At 42.2% G+C, this 15065-nt stretch overlaps 1 protein-coding gene across 1 annotated transcript in view; it reads right to left on the bottom strand.

The window, feature by feature from the left end:
• LOC140191085 (uncharacterized) overlaps positions 1-10867 on the bottom strand; it is a 98007-nt gene extending 87140 nt beyond the window's left edge. The window contains exons 1-4 of the mRNA XM_072248161.1: positions 10648-10867; positions 3994-4095; positions 1008-1211; positions 224-318 (exon numbers count right to left, since the gene is read on the bottom strand). Coding sequence (XP_072104262.1) covers positions 224-318; positions 1008-1211; positions 3994-4095; positions 10648-10735 — 489 coding nt within the window. The 5' untranslated portion in view covers positions 10736-10867. The remainder of the gene's footprint in view (positions 1-223; positions 319-1007; positions 1212-3993; positions 4096-10647) is intronic.
• Positions 10868-15065: the final 4198 nt, after the last annotated feature.

The raw sequence follows: 15065 nt of genomic DNA on the forward strand, positions 1-15065 counted from the left end.
CTCATGAACCTCCTCCGAATCCTCTCCAATGTCAGCAAATCCTCTTAAACAAGGGTCCCAAAAATGCTCCCCACCAGTACCTATAAAGCCTCAACATTCTATCCTTGCTATTGATATAGTAACATATTGAATCTGACTTCATTTGTCAATACTGATGAATTCTATTGCTCAACATTAACCCACAATTAATTTTTTATCACTTAGAACAGAACAATTCACTCACCTTGCAGCGAATATCCTTTGATATCAAATGGTTCTTTCCTTTATAATTGAAAATGACATGGACTTTCTTGGTTCCTGGGCCACAGATATCAGGGCCTAGAATTTAACAGTGAACAATTATCCCCACTCTGCCATTTTTAAAGACACAAGATTGACTCACTGTTCAACCACTTCACAGCAAAACTAGAGCCTTGCTAACTAGGAAAGCCAAGAAATGTATTTAATGGTCTACACAGTTCGATCTTCTTCCCTTTCAGGAGCACGAAAATGTTCAAATTTGGTTTGATCTACATTGCATTCAGTACAAGTGAAAAATATAACCAGAGGCATAAAATATAAATAGTCAAATAATCATTTTCACTCTTATTAGTAAGAATTCCATTTACTGGAAGGATTTGGACTCCTCCCACCCTCACCAAATTTGGTAATGGGTGCTCAGGGAAGGATTTCTTCCAAAATGCACACACTTTCTGGTTGTCTACTTTTATATCATAATTATAAACAGATGGGCTGTAAACAGATCATCAGCAAAACATTTCTGATACTAATGACTTTAAATATTGGGTCACATTACACCTATAGAAAGAGACAAACAATGTTTTAAATTAATAGTTTTTTCCAAAGCTGATGAAAAAACATCAGCTAGAAAGCCAGCTTTCTATAAATGCTATTTTGTCTGTTGCTAAGTATTTCCAGCATCACGTATAATGGAACTTTGACTTTCCAGTTTTAAATGGCTTCCATAGCACTTTGACTGCTGAGGAAAATGTTAAAGAATCACTTACCAAACATAATATTGTAGTTCGAGTCACCATGCATATCAGATTGGTCTAGATCTGATGGGAAGATCTTCACGTAGCCACCTCCGCAGTCAATGGTCTGCTCGTGCTTAACTGTAAATTGGATAACAAGGGTCTTCCCTTCATTGCTGAAGGGGTCAAATCTTGCAGACAGTGCATAGAATCTGGCATCTTCACTCGTCTGAAGTCCTAGAAATGAGACATTTAGAGATATGAGCACAAATGAGCCAGAAATCTTAAAGTTTTAGGAATGTTTGCTATTTAGTGTTGATCCAAGATGTTACCAGCTTTACCCATCTATGCCACACACTTTTAGCATCAAGCACAAAAATCAAGAAATGTATTAGGGAGTGTTTGTTGCTATCTAAACACAAAGTTCAAGTGTTTGTTTATTATAAAGTCCACAGAACCACTTCAGCTGACACACACTTCGCACCAGTATTCAATAATTTCCGGTCATTTTGATTTTATAATTACTATATTTATAATTTTTACTGGATCCATGTATCAATTCACTAGAGATAATTCCAATTAGAATCATTTTAACTTCTGGGACGAGAGCCAATTTTGCACGTTCTCCATAATGTTCACCTCTCTCCGTGGCATCGAGGCTATGAAGACTGCTCCGGGCTGCTCCAGGGTTCAGATCTGAGGACTCAATTTTGGTTTGGAATGTTGTTGCTCACTTCAATTGTTAGCATGATTTGTGATTCTTCCCAACCTCTCCCATCACTGCACATCTAGTGTTGGTATTTTATTTTTTTTTCCTTAATTGGGTTCCTTTGGGTTTCTTGCTTTGTGGCTACCTGTGAGCAAGCAAATCTCATGGTTGTATAATTCAGATTCATTGATAATAAATAGACTTAAATCTTGAATTTCATAACAAGATTTCCCAAGTGCACCAAGGTATTCTGGCTAATGTCCATTTGTTTTTGACCTTGAATTTTCCAAGTCAATTACCAAAGGGATCACACAAGTCACTGATCCTTAAATGATCCTAGGTACAGTACAGCAGGAAACCCATTAGTGCAGTCTCAATCTTCCTCACTGCAGCTCTTTACCTTAACAAAATGGGGAGCTACATCAGGACAAGAGAAACTATTCAACCTTCATTTGGACTCCAGATCTGAGATCACACAAACTTAATTCACATGTGACAAGATCTGCTCCAAGCCACAAATTCCTTTATTAAGCATTCAAGAATAGACCCCACTGAACATCCATAAAACCATGTCCTTCAGTCCCATTGCAGAACACGAATTCCTATCACGATCCACAAGAGCAAAAGCATATTTACAAACAAACTTAACAGAAAAATTCTCAGCACCACCTTTCCAAAAGACTGCTCTATACAGGGGAGAACATTAGAAAAGTATGAGATTTGGAATCTTTGCAAGGGGAGCATAAAGCCAACAGCAAGTGTGCAAGTACCCAATCAACCCACCTGTTACTCCTTCAGCAGAAGCAACAGGTCCCAGATACACACCTCAAAACACTGGTGGATGTTAGTCTTGCACAAACCCCAGGGGCTGTCAAGAACAGTGGTACTCTAATCAGCACCTCCAATTGTGCCAAGCCATGTCTGAACCTGTAAACAATTCTTAATGAACTGCAACAGTTTTCATTTAATAGGAACTTCTGCTTCCATTACACAAAGCAACTCCAAAGCTAGAAGCTGGTAAGTGAAGGCCCGAACTGATTCTAATTGCCAACAGTGGAGCCAGCTTTGGTTTAAGATGACGCTTGAGAAACACAGCAAACAAATCGACTAACAACTATTAATCACTTTCTGGACAACAATCACTTCAATCGTAGCCTGAAACTTCTCTTTTCTGATAAAGTAACTTATCGAAGGGTTATTTCGAGTTATGCTCTTGAACTGCCTGCATGACCTGACATTTGCAGTGTGAACTGGAGTCCTGAAAGAGCAGCAAGGTTGCAGTGTAGCAAGAATAGGGTGGATCGAGGCAGTGGGCAGGACAGAGGGAACTTGGGCTCAATGAAGCACAGGGCCAGATTGAAACGGTCAGGTATGACGGGCCTGAGAGTGAGAGCGGTAAGCATTGTGTTGAAACAGTCAGGTATCACGGGCCTGAGAGTGACAGCAATAAGCACTGTGTTGAAACGGTCAGGTATGACGGGCCTGAGAGTGAGAGCAATAAGCATTGTGTTGAAACGGTCAGGGCTGGAGGCAGCTGACGTTCAGTTTGCTGCTCTGAGAGATTTACTCGTCTTTATGCTGAAATGAGCCATGGCCCAGAACTACCAGTCTCCTGGATCGGCTGCAGTGATGAACTGGCTGTATGGCTATGGACTCACTTTAGCAAACTTTAATTCTGGGTGTATTTGCTCACTTTTAATTGTTTGCACGATTTGTTCCTCCCCCCCCCCCCCCCCCCACATATTTGGTGTTTGACTGGCTTTTTTAAATAGTAGGCTGTTTTGTGGCTGCCTGCAAGACAAATCTCAAGATTGTATATGGAATACACTGATAATAAATGTACGTTAAACTTTGAAACAATGACAAAAGTGAACAAGACAGGTTTGAGGCAAACTGCAAGAGCAAGTCACAAGTTTCAGTTACTTGTTCACATGAAAGGAAATTTCATTTGGAGATTCAGTAAAGGGAAATGCTTCTTTGCACCAGCACACTTGTAAAACAGTACTCTATGAACATAATGCACATTACAAGGTAGCAACACCAAGGCTGAAAAGCAGCAAGTTCAAACTAGGTGCACCTTAATACTTTGGATACCACCTTGAAATGTACTCCAGATGGGAAACATTATGCATTCTTCAAAACAACTGAACTTAAATCCAATGAGCCCCAGATCCAAAAACATCCAATAACAGCCCTCACTGGGATTAATGGTAATACCCAACAAATCACAGGGCAGCAATTATAACATACAAGAGGCCCAAAGACAATGAATGAACACAACTAGTTTAACCAAATGAAAAAGTCACCCACCTTTATCTTTCTCTGCATCACCAAAGAACTTGCCAGCAGTCAGCTTGAACTTTCCATAATCAGTTTTATGCTTTGATTCAACCCATCTCTGCACCCAGGCATCTATTGCAAAGAAACATTATTGCACAATGAAACAAATCAGAAACAAAAACTTTGAAAAAAGCTCCACATTACTGAATTGATAACACTTAAACCATTTCCAGTGGAATATTAGCCAGGCCTCTAGGTGACATCTCAATAAGATTTTCCATTATAAAGCTATCAGTCAAGTCACGAACCTAATAGCTGGAGATACAAGATCACAAGAAAATCAAAAATTTTGTTAAATACATAGAATACTTCTATACTTCATGTTTAATTCAACTTTTGAGGCAAACTAAGTTTTAATGATGAAAATGAAACATTATTAGCTTAAGAATGCTGTAAATGCATATGGAATTTATGCAAGATCAGATTTCCAAGTCTGGTCATTCATAATCCAGGGAATAAATACAGTAGGCTGCATTTATAATGAAAGTAAAAGGAAAAATTGCTGCAGTACAGGAAAAATACTGGACATACTCAGGTCAGGAAGTAATTGTCCTGAAATTGCACTTCCAATACCTAGTGCAACATCTCATTCATCCTCCAGACTTGACTTAACCTATATGAATAACCAGTCAAAAATCAGTCACACCTGGCTAGCTCAGCTAAAAGAAAAACACTAGTTTGAAATATTAAAATAAAATGCTGAAAAATTCAGCAAGTCAGACAAGAGGAATGATCATGTTCCAGGTGCTGAGCCTTTGTTAAGCCTGCTAACTTTTTCAGCATTTTCCATTTTTATTTCACATTTTCAGTATCTGTAGTCTGATTTTTAAATTCAAAATAGTAGCTGGTGCTCTCACTATAGATACTACCTAGCCTGGTTTTACAACACATTTTTATTGTCCTTGTACTGCTCTTTTACTTAGGGCGTAATACACTTTTGGCCAGTGGTTAAGGTGTTCGTCTAGTGATTTGAAGGTTGTTAGTTCGAGCCTTGGCTGAGGCAGCACGTTGCGTCCTTAAGCAAGGCACTTAACCACACATTGCTCTGCGACAACACCGGTGCTAAGCTGTATGGGTCCCAATGCCCTTCCCTTGGACAACACCAGTGGTGTGGAGAGGGGAGACTTGCAGCATGGGCAACTGCTGGTCTTCCATACAACCTTGCCCAGGCCTGCGCCCTGGAAACCTTCCAAGGCACAAATCCATGGTCTCATGAGACTAATGGATGCCTATAATATACTTTGGATAGCAGTCTATTTCAAAAAACAGTACATCTATTATACACAAATCCATCCCAACTCTGCTCATTAGTACCATACCTGACTCATCTACAGGAGGTTTAAAAACAGAACACAAACAACTCTGCTGATGAAATGCATATGTGGAGGCAAAAGAGCTACAATGATATTGAGTTGAAACCCACATCACCAGGCCCTCAATCCAAATGTCAATTTACATTGCCACCAAATGCATCATGACCCACCAAAATACTCCAACAGTATGCTCTTCAATCTGTTGGAGTTCTTGTGGTTATTCAGACTGCGAACAAATATCTTTCCCAGGCTCATAGACGACTGCAGTAGGGAAGGCATGAATCAGTAGCTGGGCCCTGGCTATTCACAGAGTGGCTCAAAGGACAAGACATAAAATGTCTGTTGATAATACAACATCTGGTGGGATTGCAGCTGTAGAGGAGAATGCAGAGTCTTCAAGGTACAGATGTGCTAAATGAACAAGTGGGAATGTGGCAGTTGAATATAATGTTTTAAAATACTTCTTCATCTACTTGGATCCACACAGGTGAGTAATTTCTGAAAATTCAGCGACAAGTTGGAAGATGTTGATATCCATTACAGTTGAGGGTGATTAAAAAGGCATATGGTGCTAGCCCTCAATAGTCAGGGTATTGAGTGCAAGAGCCACAAGGTAATACTGAAGCTCTGACACTTTGGTTAGACCACATTTGCAATATTGTGTTTAGTTTTGGTCACCTCATAGGAAGGATGTGAAAGCTTTAGAGAAGATGCAGAAGAAATTTAACAGGATTCTGCCTGGATTAGAGGGCAAGTTTTATGAGGATAGGTTGAGTGAGCCAAGGCTTTTCTTTTAGTGAAGGATGAGAGGTGAGTTGAGTGAGCTGTACAAGTTGACAAGAGGCATAGAGTGGACAGCCAGAGACTTCTTCCCAGGGCAGGGCAGAAACAGGTGAGGGATAATTTTAAAGTGATTTAAGTATGGGGGATATGCCAGAGGTAGGATTTTGTTTTAAAAGCAGCTGATAGGTCTGTATTGCTCCATATTAACACTCATACAGACCTAGTGCCTCTCTACACCACTGGAAATGCAAATACAGGTTGACATTCACTAATCTGACTACCTGTAATCCAGTTCCTTTGATAATCCGCACTGATTTCAAATTTTCCGCGCAACTGTAAATTCACCATACCAATCTGCTGCGCATGGTTTTGGCTGCTCTAGATCTGTTCACGTGTTGGCACGCTCTTGTAAACAGAGACAGGCGATTCCTGCTTGTTTTCCTGCATATACTAATATCATTTGCCTGAGGCGTGGCCGCCCGGCACCCACCAACAGCGGGGGAGCTGGCGCGCACTGGGTCGGTCTGCCTTCTCGCCCGCCTGCCGGCAGTCGCACACTGTCCTCCGGCGTTGCCCGGCCAGCACTTTGTTCTTTTCTGCCTATGACCTCAGATCAGACGTGGTGACCTGCTGAATTTAAGCATATTACTAAGCGAAGGAAAAGAAACTAATGAGGATTCCCTCAGTAACTGCGAGTGCAGTGTAGTCTTTGGGGTAACTGCAAGTCTGAGTCTTTGCAATCGCTTAGCTCACGCTTGAGTGCTGGTAGTGGGTGCACTATTTTTTGCCGGTGGATAAGGGGGGATTGTTGCTCGCTGTCCCTTACACTCGGGAGGGAGGGGAGCCCGGGGACTTAGGAGTTCTAACATTTAACTGTCATTCATTCTTTGGGACACTCCTCTGTTTTCGTAGATGGTTGTGAAGAAACAGCATTTCAGGATGTATATTGTATACACTTCTCTGATATTAAATGAACCTTAGAATCCTTGATATTTTAAAGGTATGATGAGGCGGTTAGCTATTGCTTAGTGTGATCCTTCTGTAATTCAGCACTTTCACTAATCCGGCACTCCTCAGGTCCCAATGGCGCCAGGTTATAGAAGGTCGACCTGTACTAAGGCGGCTAATCATATTTATTATATACTTCAATACAGCAAAATATCCAAATACAGTTAGATTCTCTGCAAAATTACACCTGAATGTGCATGCAATTTCTTACCAATGTTCTCATTGCCACAGGCAGTGCAAAAAAGATTCAGCAGATCTGGCAGGTTTGCCATCTGAGAGGAGGTTGTTTAGACTAGGCCATATTCTTTCATAAGGACACAAATCTCACCGAAATGTGCATAATGCTTAAGCTTGGTAGGACAGATAACAGATACTTCTGGCGAAGTACAGAACCAATGTTAATGTCTCAGAGCGAGGGATAGACCATGTCACCCTAAAAGAAAACTTAACCAAAGGTGTAAAGATCTTCAAAAACGGTTATGGGGAATAGCTGAGGAAAATGGAGCACAGGTGGAAAACCAACCATAATCTGATGAACAAGCAAATTGGAAGGGCCAAAGCCAACTCCTATTTCATGCTCTTATTCCAAGAGCCTTAATTACCCAGGGCAAACTGACTTCATATAATGACACTGATAAGCTACCACTGAATTTACTGTGATATGGCAAGTTTTAACTACTACTTCACCAGATGGTCCCCAACTGCTGTACACTTCTAAAGTTTTTGTTCTCGGCATAGGTAGGGTTTGCTTAATACTGTCAGGAGTCAAAGCTGTGAAGAAGCTTACATCACCAATAAAAAGACTAGTCACTGACACTTCAGTATAGAGTGAATCATTAATTCATGAGCTGATGCCACTCCATTGCCAACTGGATGAAAATGTATTCACATTCTCATCTTGCAAAAGTTAGTTCATCCTTTCTGCTTTAAAAAAAAATATCACCAAATCCTTCAAAAGAAATCAACATGCCTATCTGCAAGTAACTACATTTCACCAGACACGAGGAAATCTGCAGATGCTGGAAATTCAAGCAACACACACAAGATGCTGGTGGACGCAGCATCTATAGGAAGTAGTACAGTCGATGTTTCGTCAGGACTAACTGAAAAGAGACATAGTAAGAGATTTGAAAGTGGGAGGGGGAGATCCGAAATGATAGGAAAAGACAGGAGGGGGAGGGATGAAGTTAAGAACTGGAAAGTCGATTGGCAAAAGGGATACAGAGCTGGAGAAGGGAGAGGATCATGGGACAGGAAGCCTGGGAAGAAAGAAAGGGAGAAGGGAACACCAGAGGAAGGTGGAGAGCAGGCAAGGAGTTATTGTGAGAGGGACAGAGAGAGAGAGGAAAAAAGGAAAAATAATAAGGAGGGATGGGCTAAGAAGGGGAGGAGGAGCATTAGTAGAAGTTAGAGAAATCAATGAAATATCTGCAACTGGTTCAAGTCTCAACATTTAATCAGCCTAACACGTCTACAACAGCATGTGACCTTACCACAGAAGCCACTCTCAGTGCAACACATCAAGACAGAAGGCAACAGACACTTGTTCTTGATGGTTTCAGAAGATGTGTCTTAACCACAACAATTACCAGTCAAAGCCTGAGGATCTGGCTAACTTTGAAAGAGAAACTACAAGTCGAGAAAGAAAACAGGGGTGTTCAGCAGACTGATTCTTAGTGAATGCCACCAAATGCTTTGACTTCAGAAAATCCAGATTCACTTCAAAAATCCATTTATTTTCTCCCTCCAGAAAAACCTTTACCCATCCAACACTATACATACCATTCACACCCCAACCAATTTCAGAGTGACTGGAGATTGTGTGCTCCAAAACCAATTAATATTCCAGAAACTTAGCAAACAATTGATAAAATCTAAGTAATCCCCCACTCTCAAGTCACCACTACCTGCATTACCTCAAGTCCAATTATAAATCACACCCATGACACTTCACTTAATTTTGGAATTCCCCAAAATCAGTGGTTAAGTGGCAAGTCCAAGGCAGGCATGAAGGTGATGGATTGAATGCCCTCATACTACACAAGGAAACAACATGGAATAATACTAAATTCACTTCTTTCCCCTTCAAAATGCCTCTAGTAAACCCACACTTAGGCATCCATTCCAATGCCACCTTTCCTCGGGATGTCTTGGGGAAAGATTATAGGATATACAAAAATTATAGTTCAAACTAATCAGTTCAGCCAAGCCTCCACTAACAACACAGGTAAAGCACATTCTCCAAAACCATGGATTGAGGGGCCTGATCCCATGCTGTTCTCTTCCATCAAATACAGTACTTTGATCAACACAAGGAAGTGGAATGTTACACTATTCCCAGAGCCAATGAGCATTATAGCAACCAGAAGAAACAGGAAATTGGAAATCAAATAATTTAGACATAGTAGTCTACTACTGCTTCTGAGCAGGTCCCACTTTGCTCTCTACAAGGAACAGCCATCTTGTATTTCCCAAGATGGACTTTGTTGCCCAGCAGAGAGGTTGAGTGAGGTTGCATGTAGCCAGTCTGCTGCTTGGAGGTCTTTCGATGGCGGTAAAAAATTTAGAGGAGTTCTGAGAAACCAAGACAAATTCTGCACACTATGGTCACACAAAGGGTGACCAAATCTTTTCAAACCAAGCCAGATCATGTAATATTAGATTTTCCTTTTATCTAATGTTTTTTTTTAATTTAAGTGCACTAGAATGTGAGTTCTTATGGATCTTCAAGTCCACTCTGCTTTCTAGAGCTCTTTCCAAACCCTTTACAACATAAAAACTTACTTTAGTGTCTATTTCATACAAAATCCATCAAGATAAAACTCCCACTTTGCAGAACTTCCTGGCAAACCTCTAGGCCAACAGAAGCAAGTAGTCCAGGAGATAGTGAATCTACTCTGTTAATGACTATATAATTTAATGACTATTGCTTCACACTTGAACAAAATAAGCTTTTCAAACTAATCAATTCAGCATATTTAAATGAATTAGTTACTACATAGTAGAAGAAATATCTATAAGCAAACCCACTCCATGGAGGACAAGATTACAAAAATGGAATTAAAAGCCTCACTTTACAGGATCTGAATTTAGATACAAACATTCTTAAAAATTAAAAGTAATGCAACTATAAACATTGAAAGAAATAGAGGGAAGGAGGTGAATGTGACCTCAAGGCGAGGTTAAGTCTTTCAAATTCACTAAATTCAATAAGCTCAATTGCAGCTTCGATCATTGAAGTTTTGCTTACCACAAGTATTTAAAAATGAATTTTGATAAAGCTACCATTATTCTCACTTCCCCTCCCCCCGTTCATTTCAGTTTCATGATGTCCACCCCTTCCCCCATCTCAACCCCAAAGAGAAAACTTCAACTGGCGGGATCCAGAACTGCTGAATCACAGGCCACACGCTGCATTTGTCAAAACCCGAGTGACAATCCTGCTTTAAGGTAAGCCTGGCCCTGATGCAAAGGGCCGAGTTCGAGGTGAGGGCAGCCTGGCGTTCCCCTCACAACTCACCTCCCTCAGAAAACTCCTCCTGAAAATAAACCTTGGGCTCCGCGGCGGCCACGGCCAGCAGCAGGCACAACAACAACCTGGTCTTCATCGTTCTTGCTAATTTTGCTTCAGAAAGGACGCGTTTTTTCAGTGAGTTACTGGTTCAGAAAAGGCACCGACCGTATCACACCTGACACAATTGAAACCACCAGGAAAGAAGAGGAGCCGCCGAAGGTTTTTATACCACTCACGTCAGTCAAACCTCCGCCTAAATCCCGCCTTCTGCTTCTGCTGCCTTGAGTGGCCAAAAGTCACACTGCGGGAGATTTCCCCGCCCTCGGTTGGTTTCTGTTCTTGTCATTCAAACGCCCCCTTCCCCAGCACGCTTGGTTGCGCAGCTGCCCAGATGGCTGCAGGTTATTGGCTGGAAGAAACGTCATGGCGACCGGCTCTGGCCAATGGGCAACGACCACATGTTCAGACGTCGGGAAGACCGGTAGACCCGGTTCTTCCCGGGGTGGCCGTAATTGATTGGCCGTGCTGTTTGCCAATCACGACAGAAAGAAACTTTGAAAGTATTTTGCAATGCCTATAAATCGCAAATTAAAAATTAGAATAGGATGTACACCAACTTGTGCGATTAATTTATAGTAATGCTGATGCATCATGCTTATTGAGATTTTCCAAATTGCAATACAACGTTTCAATAGTTCACTGCTTTTATACACAATTCTCCATCATGGCTTGATTCATTTCATTACAGAATGGGACCGTCTGCATCTTCCGACTGTAACCATTATCCTGCCTTCACCCACAATCCAGCAATCCTAGGCTGCCACATCAGTGCACTATTGAGGAAATAACTCTTGATGCTTTCTATCAAGACAAGCATGCATTGCCTAAGCACAACAGATTCTGCAGATGCTGGAAATCTTGAGCAACACACACAAAATGCTGGAGGAACTCACCAAGGCAAGCAGTATGTATGAAGGGGAATATTTCGAGCTGAGACCCTTAACAGGACTGGAAAGAAAGGGGGGGGGAACAAATTTCTCAACATATGTCCGTGATATTAAACCTGATTCTGAAAATAAGAAGGAAATTGTTGGCGGCCACCCATTTCATTATGGCTTACCATTTCCATATCCACATGGTCTCCTGTACTGCCATGATGAGGCCACACTTGAGTTGAAGGAGAAACATGTCAGATTCTGTCTGGGTAGCCTCCAACCTGATGGCATGAACATTGATTTCTCTAATTTATGGTAATTTCTCTCCCCTCCCTCCCTCCCTTTTTTCCATTCCCTATTCTGGCTCCCCTCTCACTCATTCTCTTCTCCTCGCCCTACTCTGCTTCCCTTTCTTCTATGGTTCCACACGTTATCCCTTCTTCTTCAGCACTTTACCTTTTCCACCCATCACCTTCCAGCCTCTCACTTCATGCCCACTCAAGAACATAGAAGAGAAAGAATTTCTTTAGCCAGTGGGTGGAATTCATTGCCACAGACGGCCATGGAAGCTGAGACATCAGGTGTATTTAAAGCAAAGACTGATAGGCTCTTGGTGTTGTAATTTTTTAATGTCATAAGATTGGTAAGGGTGTGACCAGAGAAAGCAGGAGAATGGGGTTGAGAGGGATAGTTAATCAGCTTAAGGAAGATTCCTCCATGGCTTGAATGGTCTTATTTCTGCTCCTATGGTTTATGGTCTTATGGACAAGAGCAGCAGACAACAGGGAGTATTACCCTGTTCCCCTCTGAGTCTAATTTACAAATATATCACTACTACTTCATTGTCACGAATTCCTGGAACCCCCTCCTCAATACCCATTGTGGTGTGTTCATCCCTATCACCAGATGGAAAGCAGTGGTTCAGGAAGGCTTTCACTACCGTCTTCTCAGGCTTGGGCAAGGCATACAGCATCAATGGAGGGAAATGAACAGTTAACATTTTGGGCCATGACTGGAAAGGAGGAGATCAGAAGCCAGAATGAGAAGGTGGAGGGGAGGGGCAAGAGTACAAGCTATAAGGTGATAAGTGAGACCAGGTGAATGGGAAAGTAGATGGGTGAGGGAGGGGAGATGAAGTCAGAAGCTGAGGGGGATAGGTGGAAGAGGTAAAGGGCAGAAGAATAATCTAATAAAGGACAGTGGACCATGCCAGAGAGGGAAGGAGGAGGGGAATCAGAGGGAGGCAATGGGCAGGGGAGGGGAAAAAAGGTGTTAGAGGGGAAATAGAATGGTGAATGGTAAAAGTGAGAAGGCAGGGGGGAGTAATCAATGACCTGTTATGATCAGGACCAACAAAGGCAGGTGGAGGCCAAGATGAGGGTGGAAACTAAGAGATCCACACATGCTCAGTGATTACTATTAGAGGACATTGTGGTTATGTGGAACCATGACTCTGCCTCTACCCTTCACGTTTCTCTGTTGCCAAATGCCCGTCATACCGAGTAACCGAAAAGACCATTTGGCCCATCGAGTCTGCTCCACCATATCATGATGGCTGATCCATTTCTTTTCAGCTCCAGTCTCCTGCCTTCTCTCCGTATCCCTTCATGCCCTGACTAATCAAAAATCTATCAACCTCTGCCTTAAATATACCCAATGACTTGGTCTACACAGCCGCCTGTGGCAATGAATTCCACATATTCACCAGTCTCTGGCTAAAGAAATTTCTCCTCTAAAGAGGTTTCCCCTCTACCTGCACCAGGAGTAATCTATAGCAGCCAATTAATCTACCAAACCATGTGTCTCTGTGATGTGGGAGGAAGCAGCACCTGGGAAAACCCACATGGTGACAGTCAGAACATGCAACTTCCATGCACACAACTGTAGAGGTCAGGATCAAGCCCTGCGAGGCTGTACCATGTCCTTTTGTTTTGGAGAAATGCTACAAACTAAAGTTCAATTGACCTTCTACCAACTGGCCTTTCCACTTGCCCGTTGGGTTCTGGGCAATAAGGAGAAGTGAGATGGTGCTTTCAGGCATTGGTCCATTAATGCTTCAAGCTGAAATTATCTGAACTGTGGACGGTTGTCTGATACTTCATCAGGAAATGTGTGTGTATGACAAAGATCGATCTTATCTCCTTTGGCATTCGTTCTGTGGAACTTCACTATTCCTCTTACTTCATAGTCATAGTCATAGTCATACTTTATTGATCCCAAGAAAAACTGATTTTCGTTACAGTTGCCCCAACCAAGAATAGAGTATAAATGTAGCAATATAAAACCATAAATAATTAAATAATAATATGTAAATTATGCCAGGAAATAAGTCCAGGACCAGCCTATTGGTTCAGGGTGTCTGACCCTCCAAGGGAGGAGTTGTAAAGTTTGATGGCCACAGGCAGGAATGACTTCCTATGACGCTCTGTGTTGCATCTCGGTGGAATGAGTCTCTGGCTGAATGTACTCCTGCGCCCAACCAGTGCATTATGTAGTGGATGGGAGACATTGTCCAAGATGACATGCAACTTAGACAGCATCCTCTTTTCAGACACCACCATCAGAGAGTCCAGTTCCATCCCCACAACATCACTGGCCTTACAAATGAGTTTGTTGATTCTGTTGGTGTCTGCTACCCTCAGCCTGCTGCCCCAGCACACAACAGCAAACATGATAGCACTGGCCACCACAGACTCGTAGAACATCCTCAGCATCGTCCGGCAGATGTTAAAGGACCACAGGCTCCTCAGGAAATAGAGACGGCGCTGACCCTTCTTGTAGACAGCCTCAGTGTTCTTTGACCAGTCCAGTTTATTGTCAATTTGTATCCCCAGGTATTTGTAATCCTCCACCATGTCCACACTGACCCCCGGATGGAAACAGGGGTCACCGGTACCTTAGCTCTCCTCAGGTCTACCACCAGCTCCTTAGCCTTTTTCACATTAAGCTGCAGATAATTCTGCTCACACCATGTGATAAAGTTTCCTACCGTAGCCCTGTACTCAGCCTCATCTCCCTTGCTGATGCATCCAACTATGGCAGAGTCATCATCTGTTTCTGGTCATGAATGGAGCAGCCTCCTAGATCACTCACCTGCCTTTAGTGGTTCTGGGAGTGAGTTAGTTCCGCACTTCAGACAGACCGTACATCCACTGGCTGGCCCTACTGTTTAGTTGACAGACAAATGTACCTCCCATTCATTACAGCCAAATGCTCTGCTAGCATTATTCAATAACCTTCCATGAATTTTCTCTGTAATGCTGAGGCTTTATAAGTCATCGGTCAGACTATGTTTGGAATATTGTGAGCAGTTTTAAAGAACAGTTTTGTTTGTCACATGTAAATTGATCATGTAGTTGGGCGCTACAGGAGATAGCGATTAGTATGGCGCGACTACAGCTCAGAACGTTCCAGTATGCGGAGTTCATTTCAGGCATCATTCTATAATTGTCTGTACTTTCTTCTCATGGAATCGAGAGGTTTACCCCG

Source organism: Mobula birostris, chromosome 32 (genome assembly GCF_030028105.1).
Source record: "Mobula birostris isolate sMobBir1 chromosome 32, sMobBir1.hap1, whole genome shotgun sequence".
NCBI classification, from domain to species: Eukaryota; Metazoa; Chordata; class Chondrichthyes; order Myliobatiformes; family Myliobatidae; genus Mobula; species Mobula birostris.